Source organism: Rousettus aegyptiacus, unplaced genomic scaffold (genome assembly GCF_014176215.1).
Source record: "Rousettus aegyptiacus isolate mRouAeg1 unplaced genomic scaffold, mRouAeg1.p scaffold_m13_p_12, whole genome shotgun sequence".
In the NCBI taxonomy this organism is placed as follows: Eukaryota; Metazoa; Chordata; class Mammalia; order Chiroptera; family Pteropodidae; genus Rousettus; species Rousettus aegyptiacus.
Genome location: NW_023416287.1, coordinates 83,290,283 through 83,306,028, shown reverse-complemented (window position 1 = coordinate 83,306,028; position 15,746 = coordinate 83,290,283). Strand labels below are relative to the sequence as shown.

At 49.0% G+C, this 15,746-nt stretch overlaps 1 protein-coding gene across 19 annotated transcripts in view; it reads right to left on the bottom strand.

The window, feature by feature from the left end:
* Positions 1-15,454, bottom strand: part of ZNF532 (zinc finger protein 532) — an 89,974-nt gene extending 74,520 nt beyond the window's left edge. For 2 of the 19 annotated variants that reach the window (XM_036230099.1, XM_036230100.1), the window contains exon 1: positions 14,437-14,595. In XM_036230099.1, coding sequence (XP_036085992.1) covers positions 14,437-14,521 — 85 coding nt within the window. In that variant the 5' untranslated portion in view covers positions 14,522-14,595. The other 17 variants (XM_036230098.1, XM_036230091.1, XM_016129148.2 and 14 more) reach the window with 16 other exon arrangements.
* Positions 15,455-15,746: the final 292 nt, after the last annotated feature.

Genomic DNA, 15,746 nt, shown 5'->3' with positions numbered 1-15,746 from the left:
CTGTGAACTTGGGGATAGTCAAAATCATCAATCCTGGCAATTCTGTCAAAGGTTACTTTTGCACAAGCTCTATTTCCCACTGGATATACATTCTTTTAACTGAAAGACTTTTGTGCTGGCAATTTACTAATTTGTCAATGAGAAATACTGAAAGGGTCTGGGCTAAACCTGTCACCATTAATAAACTTCAGGAAAATTCATTACGGCCTCTGCTTCAAGTGGGTTATTCAAATAGCTTCGCTATGAGAAAGCCAGAAAAAAAAAAAATCTAAATTCCTTTACTGTTGGATACAAACTGCCTCTTTTTTCTTAAAGCAATGTTGGTGAATTCCAATATCTCTAAACCAAGAAGTTACTTATTAATGTTAAAACCAAAGGATTCCTGGTTTAGGAAAACTCAAAAGGCTTTGGAAGCATTCTTTTGTCATTTTATAAACACTACACTTTTTAGTCGCATCTCCACCATGGTAGTTTGATCCAAAGTACAGATTTGCTACTTTAGAAGAGCTACTTTGTGTATAGAAAGGGGAACCTCAACGTATTTTTCCTTTGTCACCTGAATAAGCCTTCTAAACTTCTGCACAGACGACACTCCAGCCTCCCACCAAACCAGCAGCTCTACTTTAGCTGTCTCCTTACTCATTTTACCAGTAATTTTCCTTTGTCTTAGGTGCTAAATTTAAAGTATTCGCAAACATTTCTGAGACGTCCAGCATCAGGAAACGTGGACGAGCAAACGCGCAGCCGAAGGGTCTTCGCCACTTCCTGGGGACCTCCAGCTCAGCGACGCCTGCGTGCGTCCTTGGGCGGTCTCTCTTCCGGAATTTCACTCCCCGGAAGTTTGGAAGTACCGTTCTTGCTACAGGCTTTAAGCCCGTTCTCAACTGGGGTGATCTCACCCCCTCACCACCCTGACCACCACTGATACTTAGCCATGTTCAGAGGCATTTCCGGTTGTCACACAACTTGGTGGGGGAGGGGAGGGGGTTAGTGAGTAGAGACCAGGGATGGCACTAAGCACCCTAGAATGCATAGGATACCCCCACGACAAAGAATGACCCAGCCTCAAACGTCAGCGGTGCTGCTCTAAGTGAACGGAGACTCCCCTTACCGTCCGGCCCTCCTCCCACCACGACCTGAGCCTCCTAAACTCACGATGAACCCGCATCCCTCCGTCCTCCACACCAGGGCCTTTGAGCATGGACAGGATGGCAAGTCACTGCTCCCGCCCGGCTGCTGAGGACGGGTGCGGACAGCTGTGGACGGCTGTGGACGAATGGGTGCCCCCCATAGGCTTCCCCCATGGTTACAGTTACCGCGACTCCTCTGCCGTCTCCAGAATGACGCCATCGCCGAATCTCTAAACAATTCTCACTGGTCACCAACTTCACTTCGAACACGTTGGGAATCATAGAATGCAGTACTTTCATCTACAAAATTGGACTGAGGGCACCCCCCCCCCAAAGTTATGCATACTGGCTGCTGACTTTAAAAATAAACTCATTGAATTAAAAGCTCTCTTCCTGGGGTAGGTGGAAAACAGAAAAACAGAGAATGAATGACAACATTTTGTCAATCGCTGTCTTCTAGGAAGGGGGGGGAGAGTGGAGGAAGTTCTCCCCTCTTCCTCTGAGGCCCTCCCTCACGCTTCATTAATTCCATCACAGTCAGGGCCAAGGTTCACCCAGGAACACTCCTCCTGTTGCTAAACTTTGCACCAAAAAGGGGGAAGAAGGGATTCTGCAGCCTAAGCATCTGGGAAACACGTGTTAAATACACACACACACACACACACACACACACGCGCACACACGCACGCACGCACGCACGCACACAGCTTTCTTTTCTCGAGGCTTCTCTGAACTTGCAAGTGCTGATGTGAACCTTCAGTGTGAACCTTCAATCCTGGGGATCCAGGCGGGGAGAGCCACCTGAGCTGCTGTAAAGCTGGAAGCTTTCAGGGTGAGACATCTCTGAGACACACTTGGAACAACGTTAAGAAAGTATTCATTCTCCTTGGGAGGTGAGATTAGGAAACAGAGTGCCTTCAGGAGTAGAGTAAGGAGGAGATGCCTCCTGCCGCCCAGGACGACTCTCTGACTCCACGTTTTTCCTGGTCGTTCCTCCCCAGGGGCACCGCTGTATCAGCCCAAGGGAACAAATCCCCAAATATGGAGAAAGAACAATGACAAGTATTTCTAAAGGGTCTCTGCCGTAACTCTAATGCCATAAAAATGACTGCAAAAACCTTGTTTGACTGGTTCTGTGAGTACTGGCAAAAGGAAGCTACCAATGTTGGAAACTGCACATGCGCACAAGTAGGCACACACACGTACGGTACAGGAAGAAAAACCAGGAGAGGGAGCAAGGTATCTCTTCATGTTTACCTACTTTCGGTAGCCAGGCCACATCAGTGTCATGGAACGAGCAAGAAATGCCTCCTAGATCATGACAACAGGAGAAGTAATTGGTTGACCCAGAGGCAGTGGCTACGAACCTCAAAGATATTTGAGCCTTCCACCGATTAGCTATAAAAATGATACCTGCAAACCACAGTACATTGCAGTGGCTCAGAGCGTGGGCTTTGCAGTAAGACAGAATGGAGTGAGTTCTCACTCTTCCCTTTGTAAGAAGCCAAGCGAGTTACTGGACTTCTTTAAGCTTGTTCTCTCTAGTATGAAATAGAAATAAGATCTACCTCATGGAGTTACTGTGAGGATTAAACAAACTATCCAGGTAGGTGCTCACCACATTACCCAGAATACAGTAATAAGCACTTAGTAATGTGAGTGACTGTAACATGAAAACAAGGTCAGCCATCGGATTCCGGCACAGAGAAAGCCCTGGAAGAAATTAAGCCACAACTCTGATGCTCCCAAATAGGTGATGATAACAAGCCAGATGCCTTCAGAATCCCCAACAACCGCGTGGGATATAACAATGAACACTCTTAGCTGAAGTGCCTCTTGAGGAAGGCAGCCCAGCGAGGTCTCCTAAGCAGCACAACAGATGCAGAACAAATTTTTCCTATCCTCAATGACCTGAAATTAGAGCACTGTGTAACCAAAGAAGTTACAGCTAAATTTGAAACTCCAACAGAGGTCAACAACATCCTAATGCTCAAGATTAGAGGAACAGAAATTTTTTTAAACTCTGTGAGTCATCTACATCAAAACCACTAAAGCCTAATTATTATTACTCAACTGCTAAACTATGTGTTTCATCTTTCCCAAAATTAACATTGGCCAGATAAACCAGACTTGCACTTTGCCAAAAAGATATATACCTATGAGGGGCCTCAAACACACACACATGCGTGCACACGTGCACGCTCGCACACACATTCGTATCTACGAGAGGTCTTTAAATACTATCTGTGCACCCATGAGACCCTAGACATTGGGCATGAACAATTTCTCCAGCCTTCTGGCCAAATTTCTTACCTCTGGTGTCTCAGTCCAAGACATTACTCAATCAGCATTTCCTATGCATTTATGGAGCAAATACTGAAAGCTAAGTATATTGTTTTTGTGATTCTGAATAAATAGAAAATAGGGAAAAGATTCCATTTCTACACACTAAACAGCTCATACAGTTTGGCTGCTACATCGAAGAATGGTAAAAAAAAAGGTACATGCTTCAAGGTCAGAAAGACCCAGGTGTGGAAGCCAGCTCCTGCACTAAGGAGCCTCAAATTCCTCAGGCAGAAAATAAGTGAAGATCACCGACCTGTCAAGGTTACTGTGAGACCTGACCACTCAGAAATCAAAAGCGGCCCCGAACAGACAGCTTCCCTTAGCTGCACCTTCCCAGGCTGACCAAGGCACCTTGAGCTAATCTTCCTTGAGACTCGTTTTTCATCATTTCCTGGCTCAAAATCTCTGTCCTAGCCAGACAGCTGTGCTCGACATCCTCTGCACATCTTCCTCTCATGTTAAACTCCTCCGACATTTTCCTCCTTGGATCATCTTTCTCTTTTAACCAAGCTCCATCCCTCTTTTTCACAATTCGACCCCAAATTTATCTTTACCGGAACCTCTACTTAGATCCAATCTCTCCTTTTGTGTATTCTTCCCCCCTGCCCCCGCTTCCCTGGAACCCAAGTAAGCATGTCGGAAAGTAGTGTAAATACTAAGGAGACAAATGTAATTCACTCACGGGTAAGTTATTTTCTGACAATAATGAACCAAGGCAAAGCTACAGACTGCACTCCCCAAACAGTGTAGTCAGACAGCAATTCTGTGCTCTAGGCTGTAGGCACCAACCAAGGAAAACCCACCCTACCACTGAAAAAAACCAACAGTTGGTCAACAATGTTATTTTCATATGTTAACAAGAACGTATTCTGCAAAAAGGCGGCCCCTCCCTTTCCGCCTCCAGTTTGTTCACCTTCACTAATAAACACGTGTAAATCAGTTCTCGTTGCCTTTACTCGTTCACTCAAGGGCTTTGCTGATGTTTGAACAAAAAGGCAATTACCAGATTTTGCTCTTACGGCGAGGACATTCTCTCCGAAGCACTGCATTGCAAAACGAGGACTGCCTCGACTAGCCAGCTCATCGCATCTAACTTATGATTCCTACTGCAGTAGACCCCTCCTCCCTCAGGGGATGTCTCACGAGCCCACTGCAAACTACTTACTGTCACCCATTTAGGGTTAGTAGCAACCCTGCCCCACGAGCCGCAGCTGATTAGGCCAGGCCCACTGAGATCTTTGGTCTTGAGAACCGGAAGTGGGGCTAAGAAATACAGGTGTCGTTTCCCTGTTTACATGAGGACATGGAAATGTTAAGGGCTGTGGGACAGCCATGTTTGCCAGGTGAGAGAATGTCCCGTGACAGAGAATGCAGTTTTACAAAGGGAGAGGCACAGAGACAACCGTAAAGAACACAGGGAGCCGAGTGCATGATGATGACCTGGGTCCCTAGTTTCCAGTATCCCGGCATTCCAAATGTAATCCATACGAAAATCTTTTAATGATCCATTACAGCCTTTTTTTCTATGTGAGTCTTCAAAACCTGGTGTAGAGGCTATGCTCACAGCTCATCTCAATTAGCCGCACCGCGAGTGCGCGACGGCTTCACGTGGCTGGTGCCTACCATACTGGACGGAGCAGTTCTAGACACAAAATGGTTATCCCCAGACCCTGGGAGCCTTTTCCACTCAGTCTTCTATCACCACCAAACCCAGTGGGCAAGAAACAAATATATGGTCAGTTGAGCAAACGTGGGAAGCAAAATGCCAAGGGACAGGGACAGATGAGAGGCATTGGCCGACCCGCCTTATTTCCACAATCAAGCTGTTTGTTTTTGAAATCTGTTCAACATAAATCACACCAATAGACAGACCATCTAGACTATAGCCACTCACCGACTGGGCTGGATTTTCCTAGAAGCGGAGACAGCTGAAGGATAAGACTGTTCGTCCCAGATCTTCCACCTACAAATGGACGCACAGCCAGGTAGGAACAAGGATGCTACCCCGATGCCTACGTTTCACCCACTTTTAAGCAGAACACGGGCAGCTGTAAGTGAAGACCTATGGACAAGGCAGGAGACACTCACTGTGTGTGTTTCCATGCCCCTCCCCCCCCAAAAAAAATCTAATTATAAATGAAATCAAAGGAAGGACAGGAGAAACAACACCAAGACAGAAAAAAAAAGAATGACAGGCAAAGGTCTGTCCCCAAAAACAGGGGGCTGAGGAACACAGAATGAGTAAGACTGATTACATACCAGGCACTCTGCTGAGCACCTTCACATGCATTTAATACTAAAAAACTCAAGAAAAGTATCGCTTGGAATTTAAGTAACTTGCTCAAGGTCCCACAGTTAGTCGGTGGCAGAACAAAGATTTATATCCTCGAGGGCTAGGCAAAGGCAAGTGAGAATCTCCATGGCCTTACCCCCCCGGATTTAACTAGAATACTAAGCACAGTCGGTTCTCAAGCTACAAACCTCAAACTACCTCTCCCGCTCTCGCTGCGTTAAATCAGCAACAGCGTGAAGGGCTGGCTTATCGGTGAGCACCTGCCTGTGTGAGGCTCAGTCCAAATAACTCATGGTTTTCAGAGTCACGTGATAGAAGTGTTACAAATATTTGCTGATTTATATACCATCGAAACATACCGTAAATTTTGGAAGGCGGAAAGCAACGACACAACGGCCCGGCGTTATGAGCCCAGAGTGCTGGGTTCTAACTGCAAACCCGCTACCAGCCACGGGGTGACCCCTTCCCCTCCACCTGACATGGGCTCGCTGCAGACAACAAGGCGGTCACTGTAAGTACCTGAAATATACCTATCCACGGGGCTTTGAATTTCCTAACCTAGTAAGTTCTTCTGCAGTCTAATTCTCACCATTCAGATCCCTAGAAAGAATGTGTTCCTCGCAGAAGAAAACGATCAAAATCAATACCCATTACCGGACTCATGAGTCAGCCCGTGGAAGGCAGGAGTTTACCTTCTAAAAAGAAAAGGCTGAGCTGAGAAAACATTCAAGAACTGCACCTTGATTTTATCTTTAGGCCTCTAAGAATCCGCCAACGTGCCTGGAATCTCCGTGTATGTAAAGCTGCAATGATATCTGACTGAAAACAAAACAATACGAACCCTGGACTGGAGCCTGCCTAGGAGGGAACACGTGAGTCCACTAAAAAGTCTACTCTGAGTTTGTCTAAAAGTTACTAATTTGCCTCCAGATATAGATGAAGCAGAATTTGCTCCACCCCCCTCCCCTGCCATTATAAAACAGAATTTAGAACCACTGGTCTATAGAAGACGATGCAAAAAATCCTTTAAACTATGTTTATTTTTAGAACAAAAGATATTTCTCAACACCACTTTCCATTTACTTTTATTTTCTCATCTCTTTCAAAGACTAAAACAAAAACATCTCTTTGTTCCTTCTCCCTTCCAACGTGTATCCTCAGCCTGGTCCCAGGAAAAACGTTTGTCTTTTCAACATGCTATTTTCAGCACCGTCTCTGGTGTAGATACAGATTCTCCTGTGATGACTAAAATCAGGAAAACCAAGGCCTTTACTGTGACCCAAAACCCCCCACTCCACCTCACCTCCACCCCTCCCCCATTACGTGGGCCGGCTGCCACTTCTGACCTGAAACATCGTCAGTGCAGTTTAGCACTTACCTGGGCCCTCTCTCGGACTCCTCCCCCTCACCTCCACCCCATTAGACACCTTCCGCGGGTTCCCCATAACCACAAAATGTGCTCCCCCAAGGCAGAACAGCCTAGTGGTAAGGTGCAAGCTCTAAATTCTGCCTCTAGTGCCGTCGATGAGCTGGCAGATCCTGGCCGGGCTCTCTGGCTGCCTCCCCGACCTGCATCATGGGAATTACAGTATATAGTCCATCTCACTGTTTCGGTGTGAAATGACAGAACACATGGAAAGGCCCGCCACGACAGACTGCAGTACCTACATGGGTTAGCTTCTAATATTTTCTGCCTTCTGGAAATGCTTGGCCCTCCAACTTCCTGAAACGTGCGTCTTACGTTCTTCAGCACCCCCACACTTCACTCATGGTTTTTACTATATAATCCATTATCGTATGAGACCTGAAACTCTTACGTCTCTCTTTTATCATCTCTGTGCTATGCTAAGTTCTCCCAATCTAGACCTCTAGATCTGGGAGACGGAGATCTGGGAGATCTGGGCAACTCAACCCAAACCTGAACTCACTGTATCAAGCCCCCCCACCCGCCCACACCCTTCGAATGTATTCTGCCTTCTGCATTCGGAAACTCACAGACGGAAACAACGAGCAGCAAGTAACCTCAAGGGCCTCTATCGCTCTTCCTCCATCGTGCCCCGTATCCCATCAGGCAGCACCTGCCACCTGAAGCGGTCGCCACCCACCACGCCACCCCACAGACACACCTGGGGTCAAGCCCCTCCTCTCTGCTGTGGTGGTCCCATCATTTGCAACCCGCCCACCCCACCCCCCCCAGCCTGAACAGCCTGCATTCCATCCTCACGGTACTGCCCCAAAGGTAATGACTTACCTTTGTCATTAAAAGTAAGTCTTTTCTGCCTAAACTGCCTACACAAAAAAAGTCCATTCTTGAGCGGGCTCTACAAAATGACCTTCAAAGTCTGGCCCTTGACTGCCTCCTAAGTTTCCTCCATTCTCCCCCGCCCCTCCCCCCCACCCCTGCTGGCAACACCAGGCTCCCTGCGGGCCCTTCCATGTGCCGCCCCGGTGGCCTCTCGTGCTCTTCCCCCAGTCTCTGCCCCTGACTTACATATTCCTACTGGTCATTCACAATTCGGCTCAGAAGCCACTGCTTCGGGGGCTCCTCCCTCGCCCGGCATTAGGTGGCCTCTGCTCACATTCCTGTCATAGCATCTGCTGGCTACTTCCCACTAGATTTTCCTCTGGAGCCCTTTTCCTTTGGTACTAGCGGTGCCTCGCACAACATCCGGTGCTCGGTAAACACTCGGTAAGTATCTGCTAAGTGGAGAAATAATCCCCAATTTAACAATGGCTCCCCCCTTCTCGGGCCCCTCCCTCCATATTACCATAACCTCAGGTCTATTTGCTCTTCCCAATCCTGAACACTATTTTACCCTCTGAAAAAAAAGTTCCCAAAATCTACCTACTTCATTGCCTTGAGATTGCTTAAACATTTTCATTTCCTTAAAAGGCACGAAAGCTGAATAACTTCGAATGTTAAAATACCACCACCGTTTTGGCAGTCAATAAATAAGACAAATTATGATTTAGTTGTTTACACAACTAAGATTTCAACAAAGATCTTTGGTACCACTTTCCAAAACTTTGACTCTATTATTGTTTGGTGTTTCGCTGAACCTGAAGACGTGTAAAAATTAAACTGCCAGATGTCTCTGAAGAGATTAAAAATAATTGCTGTAGGAAATGAAGGAGATTTTACCACTTGCAGTTTTTTGTTTCCACTTTTTAGCTAATTCTGATTAGTTCTGGGTTATAAAGCACGCCATCCTGTTAGAGAGTGGCCTATCCGCGCATCCGTCGTGTGTCATCAGATAACGTCTTCTACAATCTCTTACTTGGGACGTCTAAGCTGCAGCTCACGAGGCCAGATCTTTTTTGTGAGCTACAACGAGCTGAATTTATTTTCATTCGAACTTGTAATTCTTATGTACTTACCATATGACCCAACCATCCCACTCCTAAGTATTTTTTACCTTAAGAGACATAAAAACATAGTGTTCAGACAAAAATCTGTATGCAAATGTTGACAGCAGCTTTATTCACAACCACCAAACACTGGGGGGCGGGGGCGGGGGCCCTAATGTCCTCCAACCAGCGAATGTATAAAAAACTGTGACACATCCCTACACTGGTCTACAAGTTGGCAATAAAGAACCACCAAGAATGGATACACGCAGTAACACGGATGAATCTCAAAGGTGCTTTGCTAAGTGAAAGAAGCCATTTGTGTGACGTTCTGGAAAAGGCCAAACACAGGGCCAGAACAAACCAGGGCCTGCCAGGGGGTTGGGACAGGAAGAAGAGTCTGACTGCAAAGGGGGAGCAGGAGGAAAGTTTCGGGGGCAATGGAACCATTCCTCATTATGGATAGCGGTGGCGGATACACAGCAATATATATACTTGTCGAAACCCAGAGAACTGTACACCATAGAGTAAATTTTACTGCATGTAAATTCGAAAACCAAAAATGTTTCATGGAATCATGACTTGGTTAAAGATCATCCCCCTAAATATAATTAACACAAAGGTGTGACTTTCCTTAGCATTTTCCACAGCTGCTGTCATTGTTTCCTTGTGACTGAACTGTATTGATTAGGAAGATGTTAGCGGAATGCAGAGGCAGCGACCTCAGACCTTCTTCCCAGTCCCCCAAGTACTGGCAACCTTTGTGAAGTTCATCAGAGTAGCCCCTGCTCCGGCTGTGCACAGCCTGGTGGAATTCTACCAAGGATATGGGGAGGGCTATTCAAAACCAAAAGAAGACAGACTGTACCCCCACAGCAATGCCCACAAAAGCATTTCAAGGGAAGAAATAAAGGGGATGGGAGACTACAGATCCTAAAATTCTAATCCATCCTAGTCAAAAGTCCAAGCAGAACATTCCATTTACATGTTGATACCTCCTTCCTCCTTTAAAAAGGAATCAAGGTGAGTGGGGGCGGGGAATCTCTTTGTGACAACAGAGGGTAAAAAAAGAGAGAGCAGGAGTCCTCCTGAACCAGGAGGCTCAGTTCTAAAAGCCCTGGATCCGAGGTTTTTTAACATGGAAAAAATTACTCTAAATAGCCAATTGACAAAAACAAGCAAAGTTTCAATACACAAGTGACACTTTCTTTCCAGGGTACCCTCTTCAGCCAAACCCACACATTCCTCTTCCAGAGAGGGTGACCGCCAACAGTCCCCACCAGGCGATGGGCTCCCGAGCTCCAGGTGTGGCTGCCCCCAAGGCAAAAGCGACAGCAACAAACAGGCCCCAGCTCTAAGGATAGGTGCCACCCTGTTCCCTCCTGGCTCTTCCAAGAAAGAGAATGCTAATGCTGCGACTTGTCCTGCACACTCACATTCACATTCCCAAGCCAGAAAACTCTGATCCTCTCCCAAGGGACCTAGGCCTGCCACATTGTTATACCTCAGCATGAGCTCGCCACCTGAGTCAGACCTCAATCCAAGATGAGCTCCCTGATTACTGCCCTGGAGAACCAGCTCTCCAACCTCATGCTGCATTTGCAGCTGGAAAGACCGGCCTAAATGCAAAACAAATGCTATTTTCCAAGAGGCTTCTGGGGGAGGGAAGAGAGGGGGGGAGGAACAGAGCTAAAAACCACAGAGAGTAAACCAGAACATTCTGAGACATGCAAAGCCTTACAGAAAGGGCTTTTAAAACGCTTTATCAGGAAAGAGTCCTTGAAAGGGAGTAGCAGTCAACGTTAAATAAAAATCAGTGACTTTCCAAAGGCAGGAGTGAGGGACTAAATTATAAAACGGCTTCTTGTATTGAGCTAATTAAAGTTTATCATATTAACCGTCCGAGTTTTAGCTGACACCAAAAAAAAGCAGGGGCAGCACATCACGCAACGTGGACTGGGGTCTGCTTCGCAAGCAGATTTCTGCCCACGCTCTGACACAGCACCTCTGCCAGTCGGAACGGTGGGGAACTGAAAACCGATTGAGCACAATGATTTGTAAAGAACTCTGTTCCCCCACGTAAGCTATGTACTGGTATACCAGTCTGAGATTACGTCTCTCTCTCCCTTAAATGCTGCACCAAGTGTTCTGAGCTAACCATGCACCCCTGTTTCCCTTTGCCTGTTCTCTCCACACACTGGATTGCTCTGCATTCGTATGAAAAACATTTTCACAATAAAAACCCTCGCATACTTGACACCCTCCACTGCAGATATTCTGCCCACCAACTAACTGCCAGCACACAACCAATTCTAAGATCCTCGGCATTCCTGCAAAGGCTCGCTCTGTTCAGCTGACCGCGAAAAGGAACAAAATGCCCCCTTCAAAGTGGAAGAGAAATTTATTTTCAATCATGTCTTCTATGAGCTCCTCTTGACTGTACTTTTTTTTTTTTTTTACCAAACCAGAAGACAGAAGCAGTTCTATCTGCTGATGACATCATATTGGATGTGATTCTGGAGCTGCTGGTTTCCTGTTTGGGGAAGTGGAAGTTCTTTGCACAAGGAACCCCAAGGCAAAATGTTTAGTGTTCCCCTGTAAGCTCACGCTGCCTTTGTTCTTCACTTGGCTACACTCATTACTGCTTTCTCCTCCGCCTCTCTGAAACCTCTGCTTCTGGAGGGTGCATAAAAATGCCAGCTCCAATCTAACTGCTATCTCTTAAGGCATTAGACATTTTCCACCGTCCACTGCTGTAAAGCTTCGAGTTAACAGGCATCTTTTTACAGGTGAAACCAGACTACCCGCTTTCTTCCTGGTCCCGCATTAGGATTCCATATTAAAATGTATGCCACAAATAATCCAGTGGCAAACTCACCGTCAACAGCTCCCAAAATCAATAAAAGCCATTCCACCACTTGACTCGCAGTGAAAAACCTTTCAGGTTAACAGAGAGAGCAAGGTAAAAGAAAGGTGATGAATGAACAAAAGGCAAATCTACCTTCAGACTTCTCAAATCCCAAAAAAGGTGGTGAGGCTGCCTCGATTTGGCGAAGTCCTTCCTGTTTTTGTAATCATCGGGAAAAGGCTACATGTATACTGCTTTAGTCTTATGCAAAACAGTGCGTTCTCCACAAGGCCCTGACGCCTACCATCCTCTAAACTTGCTTCTTTCCAGGCCTGACTCTTCTAAATGACGAGACACACGCGATTTCATGAAGTCATTCTCATTTCGTCTGGATAGCAATACCATCGTACAGTCACCCTAATCCCACTAGACTGGGAGAACATTACGAGTATTTCTTCTCCATTCTAAACCCAATATTATCTCCAGGGTACCAATCCACTGTCGGTCTGTGTCTGAATGGATCTTCAAATAAATACTTAAATCCATGCTCAAAATATCATATCTCACCTGGTGAACCTTGACCTTTAGGAAAGACTTTGGACCAGTGTTCAGTTACTGTCACACAGTTGCATTCTCTGCAAACATGAAAGGGTTAAAAGCAGCCCCAGTCAACAGGCCTACAAGGGAAAAAAAAGACAGCATGTATGCCTTACAGCATCACTGAAAAGCTTTTATGCTCATTTGCTAGAACAATACTGTTACCTTTGGCCTTCATAATAGTCAGAAGTATCCCCAACACCCTTTAGTAGCTTCTAAAAGGAAAAGCACAAAACAGAACATAGCCTGCAAGAGAAAAAAAAGCATGCAAAGTAGCATTCTCCAGCAACAAACAAACTACCATTTCAAATCCATCAGTTCATTTTGGTTTGGTTTTGTTAAAAACAGAAAGAGAGAGCAAGAGAGACTGCATAAACCAAGTGTCCCCACCCTAGCAAGTCGCATTTTTTTTTTCTTTAATAAGGGTCATAAATCTCAGCTCCTTGTCCATCCCTTAAGCAAAAGAAAAAGGCAGGAAAAGCCCAAGTAATCTCAGACCTTGCAAACCTGCACCTTTTTCCCCATCTTCCCTACACAGAATCTTTTAGGACTCCATTAGTCACGTACCAGTGCTGTGTGGTGTCTAAGTGTGCATTCACATACTGTGTTGGGATGGTACCTTCCTGCAAAGCTCCTCTGCTTTTGGCTGCCATGAAGGGAGGAAGCTGCTATCCCACTGTAGTAGCTCAGTGACTGCATTGTGTTCAGGAGCTGATCTGCCTCAAACCAGTTTCAGCCGGTTCTGGTCACCCTACATAAAAAAGCTATGGCAACCCTCGCCGAGTTGCCAACAAGTCCCTGAAAACCATCAGCACAGGGGGGTCTCGCTGGGGGTTGCTTTTCGCTTTTAGGTCTTCCTGAAGAGGGGAAGGTCATCGTGTGTCCCCCGCCCACCACACAAGCACACAGTCTTGGAAATGCCCACCTCACGAGCACCCCAGAGCCCCTCAGGGCCCATCCCCCCCTCCCCTCCGCCCCAAAACCCACCGCAGACACTGTTGCCCCCTCCTTCTCCTTCCCCCACTTACCTCCCACAACCTGGCTCAGATCTTTGTGTACGTGTGTGTCAGTGTGTGTTCTCTGTGTTGGTGGCTGACAAAGAGCCCCCAGGAAAGCAATCTATGTGTGTCTCCTCACACTGGATGCGTCGGCTGCAGGAGCCGGCCTCGGCCTCCTAGCAGAGTGGTGCTGGCTTGTTGACCAGGCTCCTCTCTGCCTGTCACCCCCACCCCACCCAGCCCCCTCCTCCCGTCCCTCTCCTCTCTCTCCCAGCCCTGTCACCACCACCAGCAGCCCCCCCAGTCTCCTCCTCCTCCAACCTTCTCTTCTTTCAAGCACCTGGGGGGAGAAGTCCAAATCCCTTCACCTCGGGGCAGAAAACTAGAGATGCCTGGGGTGGGGGCGGGGTGGGGGCAGACGAAGGGGCAGTGGGGAAGGGGGCACAGAGGCCTTAAAGCTCCTCTGTGCGCGGCCAGCGCTGGAGGGGGGAGGAGGCGAGCTCCTGCGCTCACGTGGCCCCCCTCTCTGAACTTGTGGGGCCTAGCAAAACCGGCTTGTCCTCGGCCCCCCAAGGAAGCTGGCGGGGCGCGAAGGCCAGCTGTCCCCAAGGCCAGGGTGGGACAGGCCACTGCAGTCGGGCGAAAGGGCCTGCGCCTCAACACGCTCGCCCCAACCCGCAGGGACGGGCACGAGGGGCCGCGCCCCGCCTCGCCCCGGAGCCCACCCGCGCCCCTGGCCGCACTGCCCTGCACCCCTCGCTCGCCCGCCCGGCCCCCTCCTCGCCGCCCCCGCCCCCCAGGCGCACACCCACCCCCTTCCCGGGGTTGGCCTTCGCAGCGGTCAAGCCCGGGCGTCTGGGCCGCAGCTCGGATGACCTTTGTTCAGCGCGGCGCCGCCGGCTGCTGCTGCTGTGGCTGCGGCTGCTGTCGTCGTAGCGGCGGCGACGGCGGCGGCTTCCATGTTACGGGCGTGTCGTCTGCATTCCCGCTGCCGGGGTCTGTGTGTGCGTGTGCCGTGCAGCGGCCTCGCCGCCGTCGCCGCCGCCGCTGCCGCCGCCGCCGCCGCCGCCGCCGCCGCCGCCTCCGGGCTGCCGGGCCGCCCCGCCGCCGCCGCGGCCTCGCCGTGCGCCCGGCCCGCGCCCCGCGCCTCCCCGGGCGCCGCGCTCTAGGCCGCGCGGCGGCGGCGGGGCCGGCCCGCCACGCCGGGGCCTACGGCTGGGGGTGCGGGCCCGGGCGGCGGCGGCTCGGGCCGCGCCGCGAGCGAACAAAAGGGAGCGCGGGCGAGGGGGAGGGGGCGGCCGTGGGGGAAGGGAGGGCTCGGGCGAAGGCAGCGGGAGCGCGAGGCCCCGCGGCCGGCGGGCGCGGACGCCCGGCCGCTGCCGGCGCCGGCGCCGCGGAGGGAAGCGGAGCCCCGCAGACCTGCCAAGTCTCGCCCATCTGGGGCCGCTGGATTGCAACTTCGCCCCGGAGAGCGGGGTGGTGGTGGTGGTGAGGGGATGGAGGGAGGGCTGGGGTTTTTTTTTTCTTTTTTTTTTTTTTCTCTTTCTTCCTTCAAACGACATTTCAGGCTCTCACCCAGTCCTTTCCATGGCCCCAAGCCGCAACTTACTCGAGTGGAAGGAAGCAAGGCCTCGCCAAAGATGGTTGAGAAAGACCGTGAGCCTCTCTACCCAGGATCTTGAAGCCAAGGTGGTGTTTTGTTATCCTCGTAATGGTGGCAAATAAGAAGAGAGCACGCTATCTTCGGATAGATTCACTCTGAGATTCTCCCTGGAGGTGGAAGAAGGGGCTCTCTTCGGTTTAGTTAGTGGTTTGGAGCCCTGTTCGCCTTAAACTGAGCCACAAAAGAATGGAAGACACCCCCTGGGGTGGGGAGAAAGCCCTGGTGTAAAAGACACACACACGTTTTGCTTTCAGAGAAAAAGCCACTGGGGCCAGATTGAAACATGGCATGTTCAGTTCATGTAGTTTTTTTTTTTTTTTTTTAATGGGGAAATGATATTGAGTAAACAAGATGTAATAGCTAGGTCTTTAAATTCAAGAAGGGAGGTGGGGTGCAGATGTAGCAAACACGTAATGTACGTACAGCAGGTGGTCGAAGCCTACAGAACACAAAAAGATACATATATAAACCCCGTGAAGACCATAAAAGTGCGTAATCCTTCACACATCGGAGAGGGAGACGA